The 23,585-nt window shown below is 41.6% G+C and overlaps 1 protein-coding gene across 6 annotated transcripts in view; it reads left to right on the top strand.

The window, feature by feature from the left end:
* Positions 1–23,585, top strand: part of Ophn1 (oligophrenin 1) — a 323,759-nt gene that overhangs the window by 152,896 nt on the left and 147,278 nt on the right. For all 6 annotated transcript variants that reach the window (XM_070040238.1, XM_070040239.1, XM_070040237.1 and 3 more), the window contains 6 exons: positions 2,229–2,329; positions 11,409–11,500; positions 14,986–15,064; positions 18,778–18,811; positions 19,289–19,351; positions 20,543–20,617. In XM_070040238.1, the coding sequence (XP_069896339.1) occupies positions 2,229–2,329; positions 11,409–11,500; positions 14,986–15,064; positions 18,778–18,811; positions 19,289–19,351; positions 20,543–20,617 (444 nt within the window). The remainder of the gene's footprint in view (positions 1–2,228; positions 2,330–11,408; positions 11,501–14,985; positions 15,065–18,777; positions 18,812–19,288; positions 19,352–20,542; positions 20,618–23,585) is intronic.

Here is a 23,585-nt window from a genome sequence, read left to right as displayed (position 1 = left end):
TTGCATGTTTTTTTCACTCAAGGCTGATGCTCTACCACTTGAAGCACAGCTTCACTTCTGGCTTTTCACTTGTTAATTGGAGATAAGATTCTCATAGACATTTCTGCCCCTGCTAGTTTTGAACCTTGATTCTCAGCCTCTCGAGTAGCTAGGATTACAGGTGTGATCCACCATTGCCTAGAAGATGGGCATGACGTTGCTATTCAGTTGAGCATATGCTTTTTGAGCAATGTATCTGTCAAAACCTATGCAATGCATGAAAGTGAAGGTGTGGCTTAAGTGGTCGAGTACTAGCCTTCAGTGAAAAAGTTAAACAAGAGAGCAAGCCCCTGAATTCAAGCCTCAGTACCAGCATGCAAAAACAAACAGATAAGTCCCCAAAATATAAACAAGCAAAACACAAATTAAAAGAAACTATATATGAATTAAGGATACAGATGGATAAACCCTGGTTTTTGTACTCAAGGAGTTCATAGTGGGCTGGGGATATAAACAAATACGTTAATGAAATATATTCAGCTCTCCTTTGGGGTATAGCATATACCTAGGGGCTTCTGTGATAAAGTGATGTTTAAAATTTAACTTCGATGTTAAGTAGGAGTGTGACAAGTGAAGAAACAAAGGAAGAGAATTCCAGGTGTATTGCTTCTGTATGAGGAAAGGCACAGGAATGTGAGAACACATAGTTTTATTTGTAGGGTCTAGTTGGACAAAGGCAGATGTGGTTCATACCCATTTCCCTGATTTGATTATCAATGCTGTACCATATGCTCTTTGGTCTTTCCCCCCTTCTTTTGTTAGTACTGTGGATTGAACTCAGGGTCTCATACTTGCTAAGAAGTTGCTAGGTCCACTTAAACGATGCCTTCAACCTTATATACTATTTTTGGCAAGTTTTGAACTCAGGGCCTTAAGCTCTTACTTGGCTTTCTTGCTTATAGCTGATGCTCTACCACTTGATCCAGGCCTCTAGTCCTGTATTTTTTTCTGGTTTATTAGAGATAGAGTCTGACTAACTTTTCTGCTTAGGCTGCTTATGAACTTTGATCTTCTGGATCTCAGCCTTCTGAGTAGTTAGGATTATGTATGTGAACAACCCAGCTCTGTTCACTTTTCAAAATTATACGGCCATTTCTGGATTTGGAAAATAGAAATTATCCACTGAAACAAATATAAATGTGTGGTACCAAAGGCAAAGCTGGAATAGTAAGTTTTGATCATGTTATAAAAGCTTTTCTAGGTAGACTGAGGAGTTTGGAGATGTTGATAACCCCATGAATGGTTCATAGTAAGGGGAATGACATAAATATTCTGGTGGGGGGGGGCAGGATTTGAGCTCAGAGACTTGGGACTGTCCCTAAGCTTTTGCTCAAGACTAGCACTCTACCACTTGAGCCACAGCTCCACTTCTGGAATTTTGCTGGCTAACTGGAGATAAGAGTCTCACAGACTTTCCTGCTTGGGTGGGCTTTGGATCCTGATCCTCAGATCTCAGCCTCCTGTGTAGCTAGGATTATAGACCTGAGGTACCAAGAGAGATATTTTTAGTGTTCCTATAGCATAGCAAAGGAAAGGAATGAAGAATAACTGGTTGTGGTGTCTCTTTCCTGTCATCTCAGTTACAGCAGGAGCCCTAAATAGGCAAAGAGTAATCAAAGACAGCCCAAGCAAAAATGTGAGACCCTATCCCAAAAATAACAAAAGCAAAAAAAGGGCTGGCTCAAGTGATTGTGTGCCTATCTTGAAAGACCAAAGCTCTGAATTTCATCCTCTGTACTACTGGAAAAGAGTGATCTGAGATGGAGAAATAAGAGAAGTCCATTGAAATAATTATTTGGAAAAAATACATTTTTGTTTTGTTGGGCATGTATGATAAAAATTAAAAACAAAGCTCCTTAACTAATTCAGTGCTGAAGGGGATGGTGAAGAAGACACAGATGAAGGACAGCCATGTAGTAGATAGGAGGGGACAGTCCAGTGACCAATCAAATAATAGATTCTTCGGGACCTGGCAGGAAGCATGGGTTTGGAGCAAGCCGGGAACACATGTAGAAGACAGTTAGGGAAGGCTAACATCTTTTTGGGTGCAGTGGGCAGGTTGCCAGATAAAGCTTGGGGGAGGGCAGGCTGGGTCTTGAGCTTGGCCATGAAGGGCAAGCAGTAATTAACCTCAGACTTAGGGAGCTAAAGCATTAATTCTGCCAACTCAGTTTTGCCTGTCTTTGTAGGGGCTCTGGGGATCTCCTGGGTGAAATACTACTGCCAGTATGAGAAAGAGACCAAAACACTCACCATGACACCCATGGAACAGAAGCCAGGTGCTAAGCAGGTCAGTTTTTGTTTGGAGATTCATCTGTGACTGCATCTCAAAAAAGAGTATCTGTCAACTCCTTGTTAAATAATCAGGCCCAGCACTGTCATATGAAGCTGGACATACTATGTTATTCTTGGCCTAAGTTGGCACTGGGCTATGTGTCATCCAGTTGTGTAAAAGAAGAAAATTATCATTTATTATTCTAAGTGCTCAAGTTTTAGCACTCTACTACTTGAACCACAGCATCACTGGCCTTTTCTGTTTATGTGTTATTGAGGAATTGAACCAGGGCTTCATGCATGCTAGGCAAGCACTCTATCATTAAGCCACATTCCCAACCTATACTATTCTTTTAAGTAGCAAATATGACAAATATGAAACGATTTCCAGAATTCCTTTTATTTAAAAATTTTTATTATCTTTAAGTAGTTGTACAAAGAAGTTCCCATTCTACAAAGTAGTATATAAATGCAAAGTGTCTGATAACATTGTCACCCATCGCTCCTAACCCATCCCTTCTCACTTTTCTTTTCTTCTTTTTTTTTAAAATTGAGATTAGGTGATTACATAAATTTCACATATTTCACAGTGTTGTAGAATAGTGATACTTAGTTAAGGTCACAAACATTTTAACCTATCACTATCATGGTTTCTAAGGTTTGTGAATTCTGTGAGCTTTGACAATACAATTATTTCTTCGACATCAGGTGATTATTTACATTTCTTTCCTTTTGCTTAGTGTAAGCTGTTCCCTCTTTCCCTCATTCCTCCCTTCCTATCCCTGTCTTTGGGTTGCTTAGTTCATTTTCATCTATGTCCAGTGCAGGTGTATGTCTCTTGTATGTTTTCCTGTTTCCCACTGACTCTGTGTTCTCCTCCTAGCTTCCCTCCATTGCACACACACACACACACACACACACACACACACACACACACACACACACACACACACACATACACACACACACGGTCAAGAACATATAGTATTTAGCAATGATATGACAAAATGAGTGGCAGTCCTTTGTTTCTCCAGTCCTGTTTACTTTGTCATATCTCCTTACATTTTGTCTTTAGTATCCACATATCAGGGAGACCATGCACCATTTGTCTCTTTGTTCTTGGCTTACCTTGCTTAAAATGATTTGCTATAGCTCCATCCATTTCCCTGCAAATGTCATTATTTTGTCCTTTCTAATGACTGCATAATATTCCTGTTAGGTTTTTAAAAAGAGGTAGCCGAGTAAGAATCACACCACGCACATGGTATTCAGGTAAGGGGTAGGTTTATTCATCGTTCCAGCTGATACCAGGCCCGGTTGGCACTCCATGCAGCTGGGAAAGGCCTGGGAAAGAGACCTGGGCAAGAGCTGGGAAAGAGCTGCGAAAGAGAGCATCTGGGCCTGGGCTAGGCCTTATCTAGGGTATGGGTGGAGAAAGGTGTGGCCACATCAAATTCAGATGTGACCTCAGGGGATGCAGATGTGACCTCTTCCAGGTGTGCCAGTTGCCTAGGTTATGCAGGTACTGTGTGGAGGGTGGAGTCTGCTCGCCATCCAGGAGCGGACCTTACAATTCCATTGTATATAGGTACCACAATTTTTGGATCCACTCACCAATAGTGGGGCATCAGGGTTGTTTCCATATCTTGGCTATTGTGAATAGTGCTGCAATGAACATGGAGGTGCATGTGTCCTTGTATCCTGGTTCCTGTTGCTCAAGGTAGATGCCTAGGAGTGGTATGGCTGGATCATAAGGGAGGTCTATGTTTACGTTTCTGAGGACCCTCCAGACTGCTTTCCAAAGTGGTTGTATTAGTATACATTCCCACAATGCAGTAGCATTCCTCTTTCTCCACATCCCCTCCAGTATTTGTTGTTGGAATTTAAGATGTGGGCCATTCTGACTGGGGTAAGGTGGTATCTCAAGGTTTATTTGCATTTCCTTTACAGCCATGGATGATGAACATTTCCACATGTGTTTCTTTGCCTTTTTTTTTTTAATTTTATTTTATTTGAGAACATACTGTACAGAGGGGTTACAATTACATTGGCAGGATAATGCATACATTTCTTACCAAGCATTGCAGCCTCCTCCTTTGTTTACCCTTCACCTCCCTTCCCAGCCTCCCCCCTCCCCCCCCAATCATACCCCCTCCCCCCCCACTCCGACATTGTAAAGCTTGCTTTGACATGACATTTTGTAATTCTCCTTGTTACAACAGGTCCACCTGAATCCTTAAACGACTTGTTTGTCCCCCTCTCCTCCACATGTTATACTGACATCAAATAAAGTGAAAGCGGGGGTTACACTGTGGGGGAGGGACATACAAAGCAACAAAGAAATAATCTTATAAATGCGTTTAGAAACACATGCATGAAAGAAACGAAAACATTAAAATACATATTTAAGGGTTCGTTTTCCTAACATCACATTATCTGATCTTTTCCGCTTGACTCATACCTATACTAGATATTGCAAATAAGGGAAACCATGGGACCTATGTTTCTTTGGGCCTGGCTTTTACTTCACTTAATATAATTTTTTCCAAGCCTTTCCATTTCCTAACAAATGGGGAAATGTCATTCTTTCTGATGGAGGCATAGAATTCCATTGTGTATATATACCACATTTTCTTGATCCATTCATCTACTGAAGGGCTTCTGGGTTGGTTCCATATCTTAGCTATGGTAAATAATGCTGCAATAAACATAGTTGTGCTGGTAGCTTTAGTGTGGTCTTGTTTGTATACATTTGGGTAAATGCCCAAAAGTGCGATTGCTGGATCATAGGGGAGATCTGTGTGAAGTCTTTTGAGGAACCTCCATACTGCTTTCCAAAGTGGTTGAACAAGTTTACATTCCCACCAACAATGAAGTAAGGTTCCTTTCTGTCCACATCCCTTCCAGCATCTGTTGTTGTTAGAGTTCTTGATTTTTGCTGTTCTAACTGGAGTGAGGTGATATCTCAATGTTGTTTTGATTTGCATTTCTTTTATGGCTAGGGATGTTGAACATTTCTTCATGTGTCTAATGGCCATCCTTCTTTCTTCTTCAGAGAAGCTTCTCTTTAAGTCTTTTGCCCACTTATTTATTGGGCAGTTGTTTCTTTGAGGATTTGTTGTTGGGTGGTTTAATTTTTTGAGTTCCAAGTATATTTTAGATATGAGACCCTTGTCCGTTGTATGGCTAGTAAAGATCTTCTCCCAATCGGTGGGCTTTCTATTGATCTTGCTAGCTATGTCATTTGCCCTGCAGAAGCTCTGCAACCTTATGCAATCCCATTTGTCCAACCTTTCTTTGATTTGTTGTGTTTCCGGGTCTCTATTCAGAAAATTTCGGCCTGAGCCAAGGAGACCTAGGGTTTCTCCTATTCCGTCCTGTAATGTTTTCAGAGTGTCTGCTTTGAGTTCAAGGTCTTTGATCCATTTGGAGTTGATTCTGGTGCAGGGTGATATATAAGGATCTAGCTTTAGTTTTCTACATGTAGTTAACCAATTTTGCCAGCACCATTTACTGAAGAGGCTGTCTTTCTTCCATTCTATTGTTTTAGCATCCTTATCGAAGATTAGATGGCTATAGGTCTGTAGGTTCATTTCTGGGTTTTCAATTCTATTCCATTGGTCCTGAGGTCTGTTCTTATCTTTGCCTTTTTTTAATCTCTTCTTCTGAGAAGTATCTCTTTAGCTCCCTTGCCCATTTCATGATTGGTTTGTTAGATTTGTGAGGGGTTTGATTATTGAGTTCCCTGTATATGATGGATATTAGGCCCTTGTCTGACATTTTGCTGGTAAATATTTTTTTTCCCAATTAGTTGGCTTTCTCTCTAGTTTGGTTGCTATGTCTTTAGCTGTGCAGAAACTTTTATTTTAAGGTAGTTACACTTAGCAAGTCTCTCTCCAATTTGTTGTGACCCTGGGACTCTGTTCAGGAAGTTCCTTCCTGTGCCTATAAGTTCAAGTGTCTCTCCTACTCTGTCCTGCAGTAGTTTCAGAAGTTCAGGTTTGATGTTAAGGCCTTTAATCCATTTTGAGTTGATGTTAGTGCATGGTGACAGGCTAGAGTACACTTTTAGTTTTCTGTATGTAGCTGTCCAGATTTCCTAGCACCAGTAGTTGAAGAGGCTGTGTTTCTCCACTTTATGTCTTTGTCTCCTTTGTCAAATATCAACTGACTGTACATATGTGATTTTATTTCTGTTTATTTATAATCTGTTCCATTGGTTTTCTGGTCTCTTTTTGTACCAGTACCAAGCTGTCTTTATTATTATGGCTCTATAGTAGAGCTTAAAATCCAGTATCATGATCCCTTCTGCATTCTTTCTTTTGTCTAGAATTGTTTTGGCTATTCTAGGTCTTTTGTTGTTTCATATAAATTTTTGGACTGTTTTCTGTATTTCAGTAAAGTATGCCAATAGCATACATACATACATACAATTGGCATACTTTGCAATTACAATTAATGTAATTGCATTGAATTTATATATTTTGGCAGTATGGCCATTTTCACTATATTAATTCTGCTTATCGAGGAACATGGGAAGTCTTTCCATTTCCTGGTGTCCTCTAGGATTTCTTGTTTAAAGGCTTTTATAGTTTTCATGATCCTTTACATCTTTGGTTAGGTTAATTCCTCGATTTTTTTGAGATTATTATTAATGGGGTTGTTTCCTTGATTTCCCTTTCTGCTTGTGCATTGTTGGTATACAGAAAGGCGGCTGATTTTTGTGGGTTAATTTTGTATCCTGCTACTTTGATAAAGTAGTTTATGAGGTCTAAGAGTTTAGGGGTGGAGAGTTTGGGATCAAAAAGAGACAGTTTAGCTTCTTCTTCTCCTATGCTGATCCCTTTAATGTCTTTTTCTTGCCTTTAGAAGAGGAATGGGAAGAATGGGCATCCTTGCCTTGTTCCTGTTTTTAAGGGAATTGGTTGTAGTTTTTCCCCATTAAGTATGATATTTATAATATTGGCTATTGGTCTCAAATATAAGGTTTTTATTGTTTTAAAGAATGTTCCTTCTATTACTATTTTTTCCAAGAATTCCTTTGTTTAAAGCTGTGTGTCTGTTGGTGTAAGAATAGTTAAACTCACATTTCTAGGTAACCCTTCCATATTATTTAACACATACTAGCTCTTACCCTGCCTCTCAAAAATTGCCTGGTAAGTCTACCAGACTGAGGGGGTAGCTTACTCACTTGGGAGAACACACATTCATAGATGTGTCTGAAGGTCAAAACTGTTTACATTCTAAAAGTAGTTACCATGTCTCTTTCCAATATGACTTGCTTTCTTACATGCTGTTAGTGCCTTAGTTGAAGAATTTGCATGATATATGGCAACATTCACTTGTTACCGAGAAGACCCAATTTTCGAAGGCAGCAATTAGGAGGGAAATTAGACCAATTTCTGTTCATCAGTTGTGCTTTCCATAGGTGATCTCCTCTGGGGGCTTGTTTGTACAACCTAAGAGGGGATTGAGATTTGGTGGAAGGCTGTAGAAAATGACTTTTTTCTTTGGATCACATGATAAGTCCAGTATTAGACTTTTAAGGAAGCTCTATAACGATATCCATAGTAGGTTCATTAATCTACATTCTTAAGGTGTTTGAGGGGTCCTGTCCCCCTGCATCCTTGCCAACATTTTCTATTTTTGTTTTTATGGAGGATAGCCAATTGGAGTGACATTTGCATTTCTGTTTTTAAGAACTGTTCAGTTCATTTGCCCACTTGTTATTTGGATTATTTATTTATTTGTTTATTTAGTGCTGGTAGTGGGTCTTGAACTGAAGATTTTATGCTCTTGCTTGGCTATTTTGCTCAGTGCTGGTGCTCTCCTATTGAGCCACAGCTCCCTTCTGGCATTTTGCTGGTTACTTTTTTTTGCCTGTCCTAAGGCTTAACTCCAGGCATGGGAGCTTCTTTTGCTCAAGGTGAGCATTCTACCACTTGAGCCACAGTGCCACTTCTGGCTTTTTTTTTTTGATTGTAGGGCTTGAACTCAGGGCCTGAATGCTGTTCTTGAGCTGCTTTGCACTTAGGCTAGCACTCTACCACTTGAGCCACAGTACCACTTTTGGTTTTTGAGTGGTTGATTAGAGATAAGAATCTCACAGGGACTTTTCTATTTGGGCTGGCTTTGAATAGTAATCCTCAGATCTCAGCTTCCTTATTATCTAGCATTATAGGTGTCAGCCACTGGCACAGGCTTTTTTATGTTTAAAGTTTTTCTTTTAGCCATGCTGGGGCTTGATCTTGGTCTCATGCCTATTAGGCAGGCACTGTACCATTTGAACTATGCCCGAGTCCTCTCATCCATGTTTTTTTTTTAATTGGAGAGTCATTTAGTCACTTATGACTTCAAAGTATCACTATTTCCAGTCTGCTAATTGTCAAAGTGCCTTTTAGCGTGGCTTCAATAAATTTACCATGTGTTAAGCCACAGAGTTGTCCTAAGCCAGCCAGAACTCAGCTGATGTATCTGAGCAGCAAGTCTTTATTAAGTAACTCTTTAACTTGCATTTTTCTACCCACATTACTTTCTAAATCATGGACATTAAGACTTCTCTCATCTGGGTGCTGGTGGCTCATGCCTGTAATCCTAGCTACTCAGGAGGATGAGATCATAGGATGGAGGTTGAAAGCCGACCATGGTAGGAAAGCCCATGAGACTTTTATTTCCAATTAACCCCCCCCCCAAAAAAAAAAGAAAGTAAAAGTATAGCATAGCTCAAGTGACAGAACACCAGCCTTGAGCATAAAAAGCTAAGGGTCTAAGTTCAAGCCCTAGAATCAGTGGGCGTGCGTGCATGCACGCACACATGCATACAGGTGTCACTTAGGCCCTTCCTTTCTTGCTCAGAAGTGAATATTGCAAAGAGCAAGATGAAATGCATGTATACTGATTTTATCTCTGCCTAGCAAATGAGAACAAGACTTCCACTTAGGTTTTCTTTCCTTCTTGCTTTTTTACTGACTACCAGCTGGCAAAACTGCAATGGTGTCCACCTAACCAACTGCAATGCAGAATTCCTCAGGGAACAGGAAGAGGAACTCAGCTCACTATTTAGAAGGCAGGAATGAGGATGGGCTAATTCCCCAAGTTGGAAGTAGAAATAATTTCTTATTGTTTTTTGACTTGCTTCCTAGTACTGGTCCATGTTTCTGAAATGTAAATAATATAAATGATGCTAGGATAATAATCAACATATCAAAAATAGTATTTTTGGAGCTAAACTCTGTTCTATCATGTGCCTTATTTTCTCTCCCAGAAGTACATTGAACTAGGTGTCAGAACCACAGTTTGATAATAGAGGAATTGACCTTTTGGACTGACACTTACCAGTGTCTCCTGCTAGCTCAGCCTGCCAACTCTCATTTGTGTTGTACTGGTCACCTTGGCAATAGTATTTTATTGGATCCTTGTCCTTCTCATCCTTCCCATATTAGAAGTTTTGGGCACTGGGGGCTTGCACCTGTAATTCTAGCTACTTAGGACTAAAATCTAGGGATCATGGTTTGAGGCCAGCCCAGGCTGAAAAGTTCATGGGACTCCATCTCCAAAATAACCAGCAAAAAGCAGGGCTGGAGACACAGTTCAACTGGTAGATCACCAGCCATGAGCAAGCCAAGCAAGCATCAGGCCCTGAGTTCAATCCCCAGAACACACACACACACACACACACACACACACACACACACACACACACACACACACACACACACACACACACACACACACACAGGAATGAGGGTAGATAGATTATGGTAGGAGAAAGAGGAATAGAAAGAATGCTGTAGTTTGAGCTTGTTCAAGACCTGTTTTTCAATCCTAGCTTTATGGTATACTTGATTTTTGAGCTTGAGTAAATTATCTGATGTGAGCTAGGCAACTCTGGCTTACACCTGTAATCCTAGCTACTCAAAAGGGTGAGATCTGAGAATTTTGGTTCTAAGCCTGGGCAGGGAAGTCTGTGAGACTCTTATTTCCAATTAACCACCAAAAAGCCAGAAGTTGGAGTTATGGTTCAAGTGGTAGAGTGCTAGCCTTAAATGCAAAAGCTCAGGGATAGTGTCCAGGCCATGAGTTTAAGCCCCAGGACTGGCACAAAAATTACTTAATGTGACTTTGTCTACTTATCAGAAAAGGGGCAAGGACAATGATTTAGTTGAGAAACATTTATTGAGAACTAACTGTTTGCTAGGGTACTAGAGCTATAAAAATGAACAAGAGGGGTTGGAGGTGTGGCTCAGTGGGTAGAATTCTAGCCAATGAATGAAAGATGTCACAGGTATAGACTTCAAGTCCTGCTAGCACACCAAGAAAAAAAAAGAAAAATGAATGAGAAATCTTCCATATCATTGAGGAGTTGAAGAATCAGATGTGAAAACAAGAAATTATAATATGAAGTTCAGGGGCTGGGAAGGTGGCTCAGTGGTAGAGCGCTTGTCTTGCATGCCTGAGGCCCTGGGTTCGATTCCTCAGCACCACATAAGCAAAAGAAAAAAGCCGTAAGTGGTGCTGTGGCTCAAGTAGTAGAGTGCTAGCCTTGAGCTGAAGAGCTGAGGGACAGCGCCCAGGCCCAGAGTTCAGGCCCCACGACTGGACCCCCCCCCAAAAAAAATAATATGAAGTGCAAATTGCAGAATGTACTGGATGTGGCTGGGGGGGGGCAAAGATTGTGGAGGAAATGAAATATAAAGGGTGGTCTTTAGAACAAGTAAGAGTTATACTAAAGCTAAGAACACAAAGTCACTTAGGGTGAGGAGAACAATCTATTCCAGGTCATGGTATCATAAAAAGGTACCATGTGTATGAAATGAGTATTTTTTTGTGCTTGTACTGGGACTTGAACTCAGGACCTGGGTGATGTCCCTTTTTCATTCACAGCTAGTACTGTACCACTTAAGCCACACTCTACTTCTGGATTTTTGCTGGTTAATTGGAGATAAGAGTTTATCTGACTTTCCTGCCTGAGGTGGCTTTAAACCTTGCTTCTCAGATCTAAGTCTCCTGAGTAGCTGGGATTCTAGTTGTGAGCCACTGGCACCCAGCCATCCTCCATTTCATTTTTCAAGTTGCTAATTCTTGTCTCCTATCAGGGGCCCCTGGATTTAACCTTGAAGTACTGTGTGAGAAGGAAGACGGAATCCATTGACAAAAGGTTCTGCTTTGATATAGAAACCAATGAGAGGTAAGTTGGGCTGTGAGCTCCTGTGGATTGGCCATGTCCTAGGTGCCACATACAGAGCCTGGATGGGTCTTTTATTTTCCTCTTACATTCCTTGATGAAAACAAGCAAGTATGTCTAAGACAGTGTTTTCTGGATTCTCCAGTCTGCTGTTCACAGGGATCCCTGCTGGACTTGGTCTAAGGCTGCTTTTCTCTGTGAATACTTTAGATTTCTATTACCTGCTGTGGGTAGAAAGAATCTCTCAGGATTTAATTTGCCATCACATACACATAAAAAAGTTTCCAGACCTATGTTTCTTTGGGCCTGGCTTACTTCACTTAATATAATTTTTTCCAAGTTTTTCCATTTCCTAACAAATGGGGCAATGTCATTCTTTCTGATGGAGGCATAGAATTCCATTGTGTATATATACCACATTTTCTTGATCCATTCATCTACTGAGGGGCATCTGGGTTGGTTCCATATCTTAGCTATGGTAAATAATGCTGCAATAAACATTGTTGTGGTGGTAGCTTTAGTGTGGTCTTGTTTGTAAACATTTGGGTAAATGCCCAAAAGTGGGATTGCTGGGTCATAGGGGAGTTCTATGTGAAGTCTTTTGAGGAACCTCCATACTGCTTTCCAAAGTGGTTGAACAAGTTTACATTCCCACCAACAATGAAGTAAGGTTCCTTTCTGTCCACATCCCCTCCAGCATCTGTTGTTGTTAGAGTTCTTGATTTTTGCCGTTCTAACTGGAGTGAGGTGATATCTCAATGTTGTTTTGATTTGCATTTCTTTTATGGCTAGGGATGTTGAACATTTCTTCATGTGTCTATTGGCCATCCTTCTTTCTTCTTCAGAGAAGTTTCTCTTTACCCTTAGATATGTATTTTAATGTTTTTTTCTTTCATGCATGTGTTTCTAACGCATTTATAAGATTATCTCTTTGTTGCTTTGTATGTCCCTCCCCCACAGTATAACCCCTGCTTTCACTGTATTTGATGTCAGTATAACTTATGGAGGAGATGGGGAAAAACCAGTTGTTTAAGGATACAGGTGGACCTGTTGCAACAATGAGAAGTACAAGTTGTCATGTCCAAAACGAGCTTTACAACGTCGGTGCGGGGGGGGGAAGGGGGGAAGGAGAAGGATTGGGATTGGGGGGGAGGGGGGAGGCTGGGAAGGGATGTGAAGGGTAAACAAAGGAGGAGGCTGCAATGCTTGGTAAGAAATGTACGCATTATTCTGCCCATGTAATTGTAACTCCTCTGTACAGTATGTTCACAAATAAAATAAAATAAAATGAAATAAAAAGATTTCCAGATACTTCTGTAGCTGGATAAGTGTATTAACTCACAGCTTATATAGAGTTGCAGATTTTGGATTTGGAGGCACTGTTTCTCTCCATTGCCACCTTTTTTCTTTTCTGAACTCAAACAGCTTTATTTGAGGAGATTTTGTGTGTGTGTGTGTGTGTGTGTGTGTGTGTGTGTGTGTGTGTGTGTGTGTGTGTGTGCATGCATGCATGCACATGTGCACACACATGTGTGCAATCCATGTTTGAACTCACGGCCTTTGCTTCCAAGAGATAGTGCCTTCCTTCTGGTTCTTCCAGAGAGACCAAACCCATTCTTTCAAGTCTTTTTATATGGTTTCTAATCCTATCCACTGGGGCTCCAACTCTCATGACTTAGTCACTTCCTGAAGTCCCCAACTTCTGAAGTCCTTCTTATTAATGCTTATCTTTTAGTACATAAATTTGAGGTGAGAATTCAGACCATAGCAGATGGCCTACAAGTACGCAGCAGCCATATGCCAGGCAGATGAGTCCTAATAGTATAGTAGTTAAAAATGTTGCTGCTAGCTGAGCACCATTGGAGCAATTCTTATAATCCGACCTATTTGGGAGGCTGAGCACAGAAAGATCATGGTTTGAAGACTGCTTAGGTAGAAAAGTTTGTGAGAGGGGCTGGGAGGGTGGCTCAGTGGTAGAGCGCTTGCCTTGCATGCATGAGGCCCTGAGTTCAATTCTTCAGCACCACATAAGCAGAAAAAAAAGCCAGAAGTGGTGCTATGGCTCAAGTGGTAGCGCGCTAGCCTTGAGCTGAAGAGCTGAGGGACAGTGCCCAGGCCCAGATTTCAGGCCCCACGATCGTACCCTCCTCCCCCCTCAAAAAAAAGAAAAAAGTTTGTGAGATTCCATTTGCACAGAGGGAAGTGGATTAGGTGGTGTGGGCCTGTCCTCTTAGCTATGATGGAAGACTAGGCAGATCAAAGCTCAGGCATGTTCAGGTGGAAAGTAAGTCTGGATCGCTAAAGTAATAAGTGAAAAGCAAGGCTAGTGGTGTGGTTCAAGTGATAGAGTACCAGCCTAGCAAGCATAAAGCCCTAAGTTCAAACCTTGGTACTGCCAAGAAAGAAAAGAAGGAGGAAGGAAAGAAGAAAAATATGGGTGGAGGGCCAGACTTTCCGAAATTAACTTCCTCTACTGCTGTGTGACCTTTGGATAACCTCTCCCTGCTTCGGCTTCCACTTCAATATGATAGAAATGATTACTGTTACAACTGTTTCAAGGCTTGTGAGATAGATTAAATGTGTTAATACATGTAACTCTACTTAGGACAGGACCTGGAACCTAGTTAGAATTCAGTATCATTATTGAATAATAGTCATCATCATTATGTTGTCCATCAGCTAGAACATTCTCCCTTTGCTGAGGCAGGCTGAGATTTTTTTTCTAGCTTCTTGGCTCTCCTAGGTGGTAGAAAAGCCATTTCCCTGACAGATAAATGTGGCTACAATGTACACACTCACCCTGAGAGTCCAGACCATGTGGCTATCTTCCAAAGAAAGGACAGCTCCCACACAAAGAAGCCATTTTACATGTGTCCTGTGGGGTGAGGTATCTTGACATCTGCCTTCCTGTTTCTTTGCTGGACCTGGCATGGGACCACCATGATACTACTACTACTTCCCCCCAGATTTCCCAGAGTTACTCTTCTCTCAATGGCCCATCATTGTTCTAGTTAAAGGAGATTTGTGTGTGTGTGTGTGTGTGTGTGTGTGTGTGTGTGTGTGTGCGCGCGCGCGCACGCGCGTGCGTGCGCGTACATGCGTGCACATGCATGCCAGTACTGGGGCTTGAACTTAGGGCCTGAGCATTGTCCCTTTGTTTTTTCCACTCAGTGCTGGTGGCCATAGCTTGTTCTGCTTCTGGCTTTTTGTTTGTTAATTGAAGATAAGAGTCTCATGGACTTTTCCTGCCTGGGTTGGCTTTGAATCCCCATCCATAGATTTCAGCCCTCTGAGTAGCTGGGATGACAGGCATGGGCCACTATCTCCTGGCTTCTTAAAGGCAATTTTAAACGCTTAAAATTTTCTGAGTCTGTTCCCCAAGTCCATTCATTGGGATACCTCCCAAGGAAGAGAGGGATCCTAGATCACAAGAATCTACTTTCTCACATACGTTTTCTGCTTTTAACATTTTTTTTTTTTGTTCTCAGGCCAGGAACCATCACTCTGCAGGCCCTTTCTGAAGCTAACAGAAGACTATGGATGGAAGCCATGGATGGGAAAGAACCTGTAAGTTACCTCCCACACCAGGGAGACCCAAGCAGCATAAACCTGTGCAATGCGCCCTCTAGTGGTATCTGTGGCTCAACGACAGTGACTGATTGTAGATGCTTCAGATTCAAATATTATGGTAGAATCCTTTCACTTCATTATTTAGCAAATGAGCCAGCTGAGTTCTTGAGAGGGTGAGGAACTTGTCTGGGATCACCTTCAGAGAAGTCAAAGTTTCCAGTTCCAGTGTTGAATGATGTAGCTATTTATGTCCATATGACAGCAAACAAAATGAAGGCCTCCCCCTGCCTTTTTTTCCCCTTTCAGATTATAAAATGAAGGTGCTCAGATAGAAAGCTAGAAAATAATTGTTATGGATGTGAATAAGCATTTATGAAGTTTTCATTGGAAATGATTTTTCTTCCCGTTCTTATGCTCCCTGCTGCTTTAGTCTCTGTCAGGGTTTATCTGGGGGTAGTGATAGAGTTGCATACTGTATCTGAGGATACTTCATGTAGAACACTGTTGCCCAGCTGGACCAATGATCCCTTAAAAGATTCAGTGATTAGCTGCCCATTGGTGGCTCACGCCTGTACTCCTAGCTATTCAGGAGGCTGAAATATGAGGATCATGGTTTGAAGACAGTCCAGACAGACATAGCTGAGAGGTTTTTATTTCCAATTAACTAGTGAAAAAAGCCCTAAACGGAGCTGTGGCTCAAGTGGTAGAGCCCCAGCCATGAGCCACAAAGCCCAACGAGAGCATGAAGTCCTAAGTTCAAACCCTTGTACTGGCACACACAAAAAAGTGTTTTTCCCAGAGAGACCAAAAAGAACTGTTAGACATTAGTGAAAAGCATTGTATTTTCAGTGTCCTGTTGAGTTGAGATCTCCTAGTAGCATATGACATAATCTAGCTTTCTCTTCTTGGAAACAAACAAAACTAGATATGGATCCTGAATCTGCCATTAAATAGTTGTGATTGTAGCAAGTCATGTCATATCTGCTTTTTCATTTCTTCTTTCTAGTCAACTCCACCTGCCTCACATAGTTGCTTAGAAAAATCACAAGAAAACCATTCTGTACCTGCTACTATGTTGTATTTGTTTTGGGTACTCCTTCCTGACCTGGAGGACAGGGGCTAAATCACTGAAGTTCAGCAGGATTCGAACACAGTGTTAGATCCTTGCTTTATTCAAGTCAATAGTAGGCAGTGCATTCTAGGGTTTTCTTTCTTTTGCTCCTCAGTGCCCTGGAGAACAGAAGAGTGAGCAGCTTCACATTATATTTGCAGCAACCAGGCAGGTAGCAGGAGAGAGAGAACTGGTAGCAAAGACTGCCATCCAGTGGACCAAGACCTGTTTTTCCTCTGGTCACTTTCCAGATTCTTGATGTTTGACTCTTTACCATGTCTGTGAGGTTTGTAAGAAGGTATGAGGAAGCTCAGAAAGGCATTTTGCTCTCCATTCTGTTTCCTGCATTTGCCCTCCTGTAAAGTTTTTTTTTTTAATTTTAAATTTTATTTTATTTGAGAACATACTGTACAGAGGGGTTACAATTACATGGGCAGGATAATGCATACATTTCTTACCAAGCATTGCAGCCTCCTCCTTTGTTTACCCTTCACCTCCCTTCCCAGGCTCCCCCCTCCCCCCCACCCAGTCATACCCCCCTCCCCCCCCCCACACCGACATTGTAAAGCTGGTTTTGACATGACATTTTGTACTTCTCATATTGAAGGATATCAGTGTCTCCTTGTGGAGAATGATGCTAACTGATTCTGCTTGTCTCCCCATAAAGCTCTTGTTTATATAAGCAGCTGCAAAGGAGAGCTGGGTGTGGTAGCTCAAACTTGTAATCCTAGGGTTCAGAAGGCATAGATTGGAGGATTTTGTTTTGAGGCTAGCCCAAGCAGAAAACTTTAGGAGACTCCATATTAACCAATGGTGGGGAAAGGTTTTGCCTTTTCTTCCATCTACAGAGGAAGCACAGTTCTGGGTGTAGTGGTGGGATCTGTAATCCACACTGATGTGGGAAAGCACAAATAGGAGCATTGCAGGTTGGCCCAGGCATAAAATGAGATCTCCACACTGAAAATAACCAATGCCCAAATGGACTGGAGGCATGGCTCAAGTGGTAGAGCAACTGTGTAGTGAGTGTAGGCCCTGAGTTCAATCCCTAATATTGCAAGGAATAAAAAGGGAAGCTAGCAAGTACAGAAATATATCCCAATGAAATATCTATGCACATATGAGAACCTGTTCAAGCCTTAGGTAACAGAAGGCATATGGAATATTCACTTCCTGCAGCTGAACACTTCCATTGTTGCCATTTCACTCAACACACCAACCCATTGACCTTACATAGTACATGAACGAATGGATTGAAGTGTCATCTATTCAGACCCTGATCGCTGCCTTTTTTTTTTGTCAGTTGTGGTGCTTGAACTCTCAGCCTGTGCACTATCCTGAGCAATTCAGCTCAAAGCTAGTGCTCTACCATTTGAGCTGTAGCGCCACTTCCGGGTTTCTGATGGTTAATAAGAGTCTCCTGGACTTTCCTGCCCAGGCTGACTTTGAACTTTGATCCTCAGATTTCAGCTTCCTGAGTAGCTAGGATTAGAGGTGTAAGCCACGGGTGCCTGGCCTTCCTTTTTGTTGTCATTGTTGTTGTTGCTTGTGGAGCTTGAACTCAGGGCCTGGGTGCTGTTTTTGAGCTAGCTAGCGCTCTACCACTTTAAGCCATGGTGCCACTTCTGGTTTTTGAATGGTCAATTTGGAGATTAGAGTCTCATGGGGACTTTTCTGCCCAACATGACTTCAAACCTTGATCCTCAGTTCTCAGCCTCCTGAGTAGCTAGGATTACAGGTGTGAGCCATTGGTGCCTGGTTTTCTCATCACCTTCTTGATAGAATATTTCAAATCGAGCTAATGGAAAGGGTAGGCCCAGGATTTCCTAATGAGATAAAAAGTGAATTAAGACTAGACATCAAGAGACAAGAATCTCCATCCTGGTCACTTGTGTAGCTGTCACAGTGCCTACTTCAAGACAACTGACTCAGAGAAATCTAGGGAGACACATGGACCTCTTTCACATGGATTTTCAACTTACTGAAGAGAAACATCCATTAACTAGTCTTTGAGGAGGGAGATTGTGTTAGAATTTTTTTTTAACCATTAATGAGTATTTCATATGGCTACAAGAAGACCACTTAAAAGAAATTCTTGCTCCCTCATAAAAATGCTCCCAGCTGGGGCTGGGAATCTCAGTGGTAGAGCGCATGCCTTGCATGCATGAGGCCCTGGGTTTGGTTCCTCAACACCACATAAACAGAAAAAGCTGGAAGTGGCACTGTAGCTCAAGTGGTAGAGCACTAGCCTTGAGCTGAAGAGTTGTGGGACGGTGCCCCGGTCCAGAGTTCAAGCCCCATGATTGACCAAAAAAATGCTTCAAGCTTTATATTAGTAAATGTCTAAGATGAATTGGTCACAGCCTTAGGTACAGTGAATTGCTGTAATCAAATGTAATTCTCAGGGACTGTGGATTTTTGTTTTGCAGGGTTCTGGTCCAAGATGATTCTGTTTTGCCCATTTCCCCTCTTATTCCAATCCTGTAGTCTCTATAATAATTTTGGTTGCCTATCTAGGGAAAATGACTTAATACTATTTGCTGTACTTAACCTGCAGTGATTCACAATAGCCATGTTTGTTTCTGTTTCTTTTCTCTTACAGATCTATCACAGCCCCATAACGAAACAGGAAGAAAGTGAGTCATTCAAGTTTCTGCCCAGTCCTACTAGCTGCTGGCATCAATGCTATGTACAATTCATACAAATCTGTTTATGGATGCCACTGTGGGAATGAAATTCAGTATTCTATCTGTTGATTAAACTGAGATCACTTGATTGTAGCTTATAGCGGAGATGGTAGTGATGATATAGAGCATATATGTTATCACCTTTTCTTTGTAGATATGATAGGAATGATGTGCCCTTTCAAGCTAACATTTCCATTTGAGGTTGCTTGTGCAGAGGTAACAGAAAGGATTAAATAAAACATTTAGTTTTGTAGGAGTTAAAATTCTAAACCTGCTGTGAGTTGAAGGACCTTTTAAGCTAAAGGTGACTGTCAGTGAACACCCAGACCCTTTGATCTCTCACTGTATTTTCAGGGTGGCTATTGTATGTTTGTTAGGGATGCTGCTGCAATAAGATCTAACTCTGCTTTCCTTTCCTTGACACAGTGGAGCTGAATGAAGTGGGGTTCAAGTTTGTTAGGAAGTGCATCAATGTCATCGAGACCAAAGGTAAGGTTAGAGGCACAGCCTTGACATTATTTCCACTCTATTGTCATCCCCAGTCACTTTCTCTGAAGTGGCAATGATATCATGTGTCCTGAGGAGCTATTGTAAGAATGACAACTGTTTATAAAACCCTGACACAATTTTCTAGAATGTTCTAGAAAATTCCAGTTATATCCTAGCATATCTGGATAATTTATGGTTTCAGAGTTTTAAAAGAGATGTAATATTGTAAACATATTCTGCCATAGTGCTTGGTGTTCTTCAAGAAGTTTAATGATAGTTCCATCCCAAAGAGTCATGAGTTCAGTTTCTGCGGCAGTACCTATTGACATTGGGCACACTGGGATCAGTGTGTTTCCAGGGTTATGACTCTTGGGATATTTCCACTGACTATATTCCCAATGCTGGTGGTTAGTGTATATGAGCCAAGGCTCTTTTTATTTTGACATGGTGCTTCAGTCTTACTTTAGCTTCACATCTGCCTTATTTTATCCCTCTTCCCTGGTTTGTTTATTTATTTAATTTATTTTTTATGCCAGTCCTAGAGCTTGAACTCAGGGCTTGGACACTGTCCCTGAAGTTCTTTTGCTCAAGGCTAGCACTTTACCACTTTTGAGTCACAGCTCCACTTTCAGCTTTTTTCTTTTTTTTTTTTTTTAAATTTAATTTAATTTTATTTGAGAACATACTGTACAGAGGGGCTACAATTACATGGGCAGGATAATGCATACTTCAGCTTTTTTCTTTTGAGTAGTTTATTGGAGATAAGAGTCTCATGGACTTTCCTGCCTGGACTGGCTTTGAACTGTGATTCTCAGATCTCAGCCTCCTGAGTAGCTAGGATTACAGGCATGAGCCACCGGTGCCCAGGTCCTCTTTCCTTTTATGGAACAACTTGAGGGTTAAGATTTCTTCCTTTTTCATTTACCCATGAGCATCTTTCCAACATGGCTCTGACCAAGCACTTAAAAGCACGTGTTTCACTATGGTGCAAATGAAAGCATGGGTTGTTGTGCAGACATCTTTCAGGATTGTGATGGTGTCATAGGAGAGCTGAAGAACTTGAAGAGAGTAGAGAGGCCCCTGCCCATCTGAAGTTATGATAGTAGATTAGCACTTCGTTTTCTAACCTGGAGGAGATGGGGCTGCTGTTTACATGAACAGCACTCACCTGACCTGGTTTTCTTTTTCTAGGGATCAAGACGGAAGGGCTGTATCGCACAGTGGGCAGCAATATTCAGGTTCAGAAGCTGCTGAATGCATTTTTTGGTAACTAATTCACTTTTTTCACTTCTTATAGGGAATAGTTTGTGTGTTAGCAACCAAACAGGACTGGAAGAAAAAAACAGTGCCAAGGAAGGTTGTAACATTTTTTTGTGTGCTGATCTTGGGGCTTGAACTCAGGACTTGGGCACACTGTCCCTTCGGTGCTCAAGGCTATCACTCTACCGTTTGAGCCACAGCTCCATTTCTGGCATTTTGGCCGTTAATTTGAGATAAGAGTCTCGGGAAGTTTCCTTCCTGGGATGACTTCGACTCTCAGTCCTCAGACATCAGCCTCCTGATTAGCTAAAATTACAGATGTGAGCTAACTACTGCTCAGCTTGTAGAACGTTTTTATTTTGAGTTGAGATGTTATGCTGTTGCCCTAGCTTGTCTCAACAATATGGATTCCTGCCATCTTCCTGCTTTTGCCTTTGAAGTAGTTGAAATGGATGGGCATTGCCACTACTGCTCTGTCGAATATTAGCATCTATTTGAAGGTAATAAGTGTACACATGTTTTCCCCCTACTGTGTGAGAGGCATTCTTGCCTTGAAGAAATGATTATTATTTCTGTTCTCTCATCCTAATCACCCATCCCTCACTTTGTGACCTGGCTTCCACCCCTACCTCTGCTCTCCAACTTCCATGGTTACACATAGCAAGTATCTGTTGATAAGTAACAATGAACACTCTTTAGTCCCAATCTTACTTAAGCAGACTACTCTCTCATTTTGGAAAATGTCCTCTTAGTTAACATTGTGATGCAACACTGCCTCTATTCTTTGAAGAATCTCATGCTTTCCTTTGTCCAGTACTTTTACTGGATTCTTTTGTGTGTGTATCTTCTGGTACTGTGGCTTGAACTCTGGGCTTAGGCTCTATCCCTTAGTTTTTTGAATTTTGTTTTTAGCTCTCTGTGGATCAGCACGATCCATTCAAACTTTTTTAGGTTTCTTAGGCCAGGCATAAAGTTGCCTTTGCTGACTTCTTTAGAGCAGCTAGCGAGGCCTGACTCTTAGCTTGCCATTCTTACTGATCAGAGCACGACCATCTCTCAGTTCTGTGTAAATTCTGGGACTTGTTCAGTTCTAAGTCCCTGGTGTTTTTTTTCCCCTTATCCTGTGGAGTTCCTCCCTTTGCTTGCTATTCACTCCTGGCATTACATTCAACAAGAACTCATGGGAATCCTTGGGAATTTTTGTGTGAGGGTCTTTCTCTATATAGTTCCTTCTGTTTTTAATTTATTTATTTTTGGTTGGTCATGGGGCCTGAACTCTGGGCCTGAGCTCTGTCCCTCAGCTCTACAGCTCAAGGATAGTGCTCTCCCACTTAAGTGCCACTTCCTATAGTTCCTTCTTTTGTGGTGCTCTCCTTAGAAATTCTAGCTGATTCAGTCTCCTGGACCTTTGACTTTTGTTTCTTTGCTTGAACAAGATTCTCCTGTTTAGGTTAGCTTCTTACTCCCTCTATTCCCATCAAGAAAGCACCTTTAGGTAGTCAGTTGTGGCAATGATAAGGCTGATTTTATTGGTCTCCTTATCATCAGAGCCATAGTCCAGTTGCTGTCCATGCTCAGGTACCTCAAATAGTTATTTATTTTTTTGGGGGGGGGGTCCAGTGGTGGTCCTGAACTCTGGGCCTGGGTGCTGTCCCTCAGCTCTTCAGCTCAAGGCTAGTGCTCTACCCCTTGAGCCACAGCGCCACTTCTGGCTTTTTTCTTTTTGCTTATGTGGTGCTGAGGAATCGAACCCAGGGCCTCATGCATGCAAGGCAAGCGCTCTACCACTGAGCCACCTTCCCAGCCCAAATAGTTATTTCTTATCTATTGTCCAGTTTGCTAATTGTTGTAATGGAAGGGCAAGTCTGGTACCAATTGCTCCCCCTGCCCCTGGCTGGGAGATGTCAGTCTATGGGGTTTTACTAGCACCTATGGCTCTTAGCTTCTCAGAACTTCAATTCTAGATGTCACCTCCTGAGGTAAGGGATTCAGTTGCCCACATCACCTGTGCTTTTCAACCTGATTTTGGGCGTGACACATGTCCTCACTAAAGTACACTGTAAGAAATGGACATGGTAGAGACAGCAAACCTTACAGGGTCAGGGAATCAATACTGGAATCTCTGCATAAGCTGGCTCCTCAGTGATGTTCCCTAGCTTCCCCTATTTGTCATGGCCAATGTAAAATGGATGGTGTTTTTCTCCCTGCGAGCCTGCTCTTCTTTCGTAGGTGGTGGCAAAGTATCTGGAAAGCAGTAGTTTGCATAAAACTCTCACTTTGCTCTTTTTCTGATTCATGGCCAATGTATTTGGAACGTCGGCTAGCTTTTACAGATGCTGTGGGACTTAGTAATGCATATTTGGTAGTTTTTAAAAAATACATCCTTAACAGTTTTTTAAAAAAAATCTTTAAGTAGTGGTACAAAAGGGTTTCAGTTTAACGTGTCCATTTATAAGTACAATGCATCTCTATCAGTATCATGCCTTCCATCCTTCTACTGCCCCACCCAACCTCACCCCTCCCCTCAAGTTACCTGGTTCCATTTTCACATATGTACATTGAACATAATGACTATCTTCACCCACCTTTCCCCTCTTTGTCTGCACTGTGGTAGTTTTGCATTACCGATCATCCCATTTGTTCCCCAGTATCTATTTTAACTAATGACATTATATTATTGTTTTTTTTTATTGTGAAAATGCTGTACAGAGGGGTTACAATTACATGGGCAAGAAAATGAGTACATTTCTTCTCAAACGTAGCTTCTTCCTTTGTTTCCCCTTCCCATCCCTTCCCATCCTCCCCCTGCTCCCCCACCCAATCCACCCCGATCCCCCACCAAAGTTGTAAAGTTTGTTTTCGACATAATGACTTGTACTTTTCATTGTTGCAATGGGTCCACCTGTATCCCTATTTAAACGACTTGTTTTTCCCCTCCCCCTCCACAAATTATACCGACATCAAATACAGTGAA

This window comes from Dipodomys merriami, unplaced genomic scaffold, assembly GCF_024711535.1.
Source record: "Dipodomys merriami isolate MVZ:Mamm:240054 unplaced genomic scaffold, mDipMer1.0.p SCAF_3, whole genome shotgun sequence".
Classification (NCBI taxonomy): domain Eukaryota; kingdom Metazoa; phylum Chordata; class Mammalia; order Rodentia; family Heteromyidae; genus Dipodomys; species Dipodomys merriami.
Note: the sequence above shows the minus strand (reverse complement) of the source record. Positions and strands in the feature narration are given on the sequence as shown.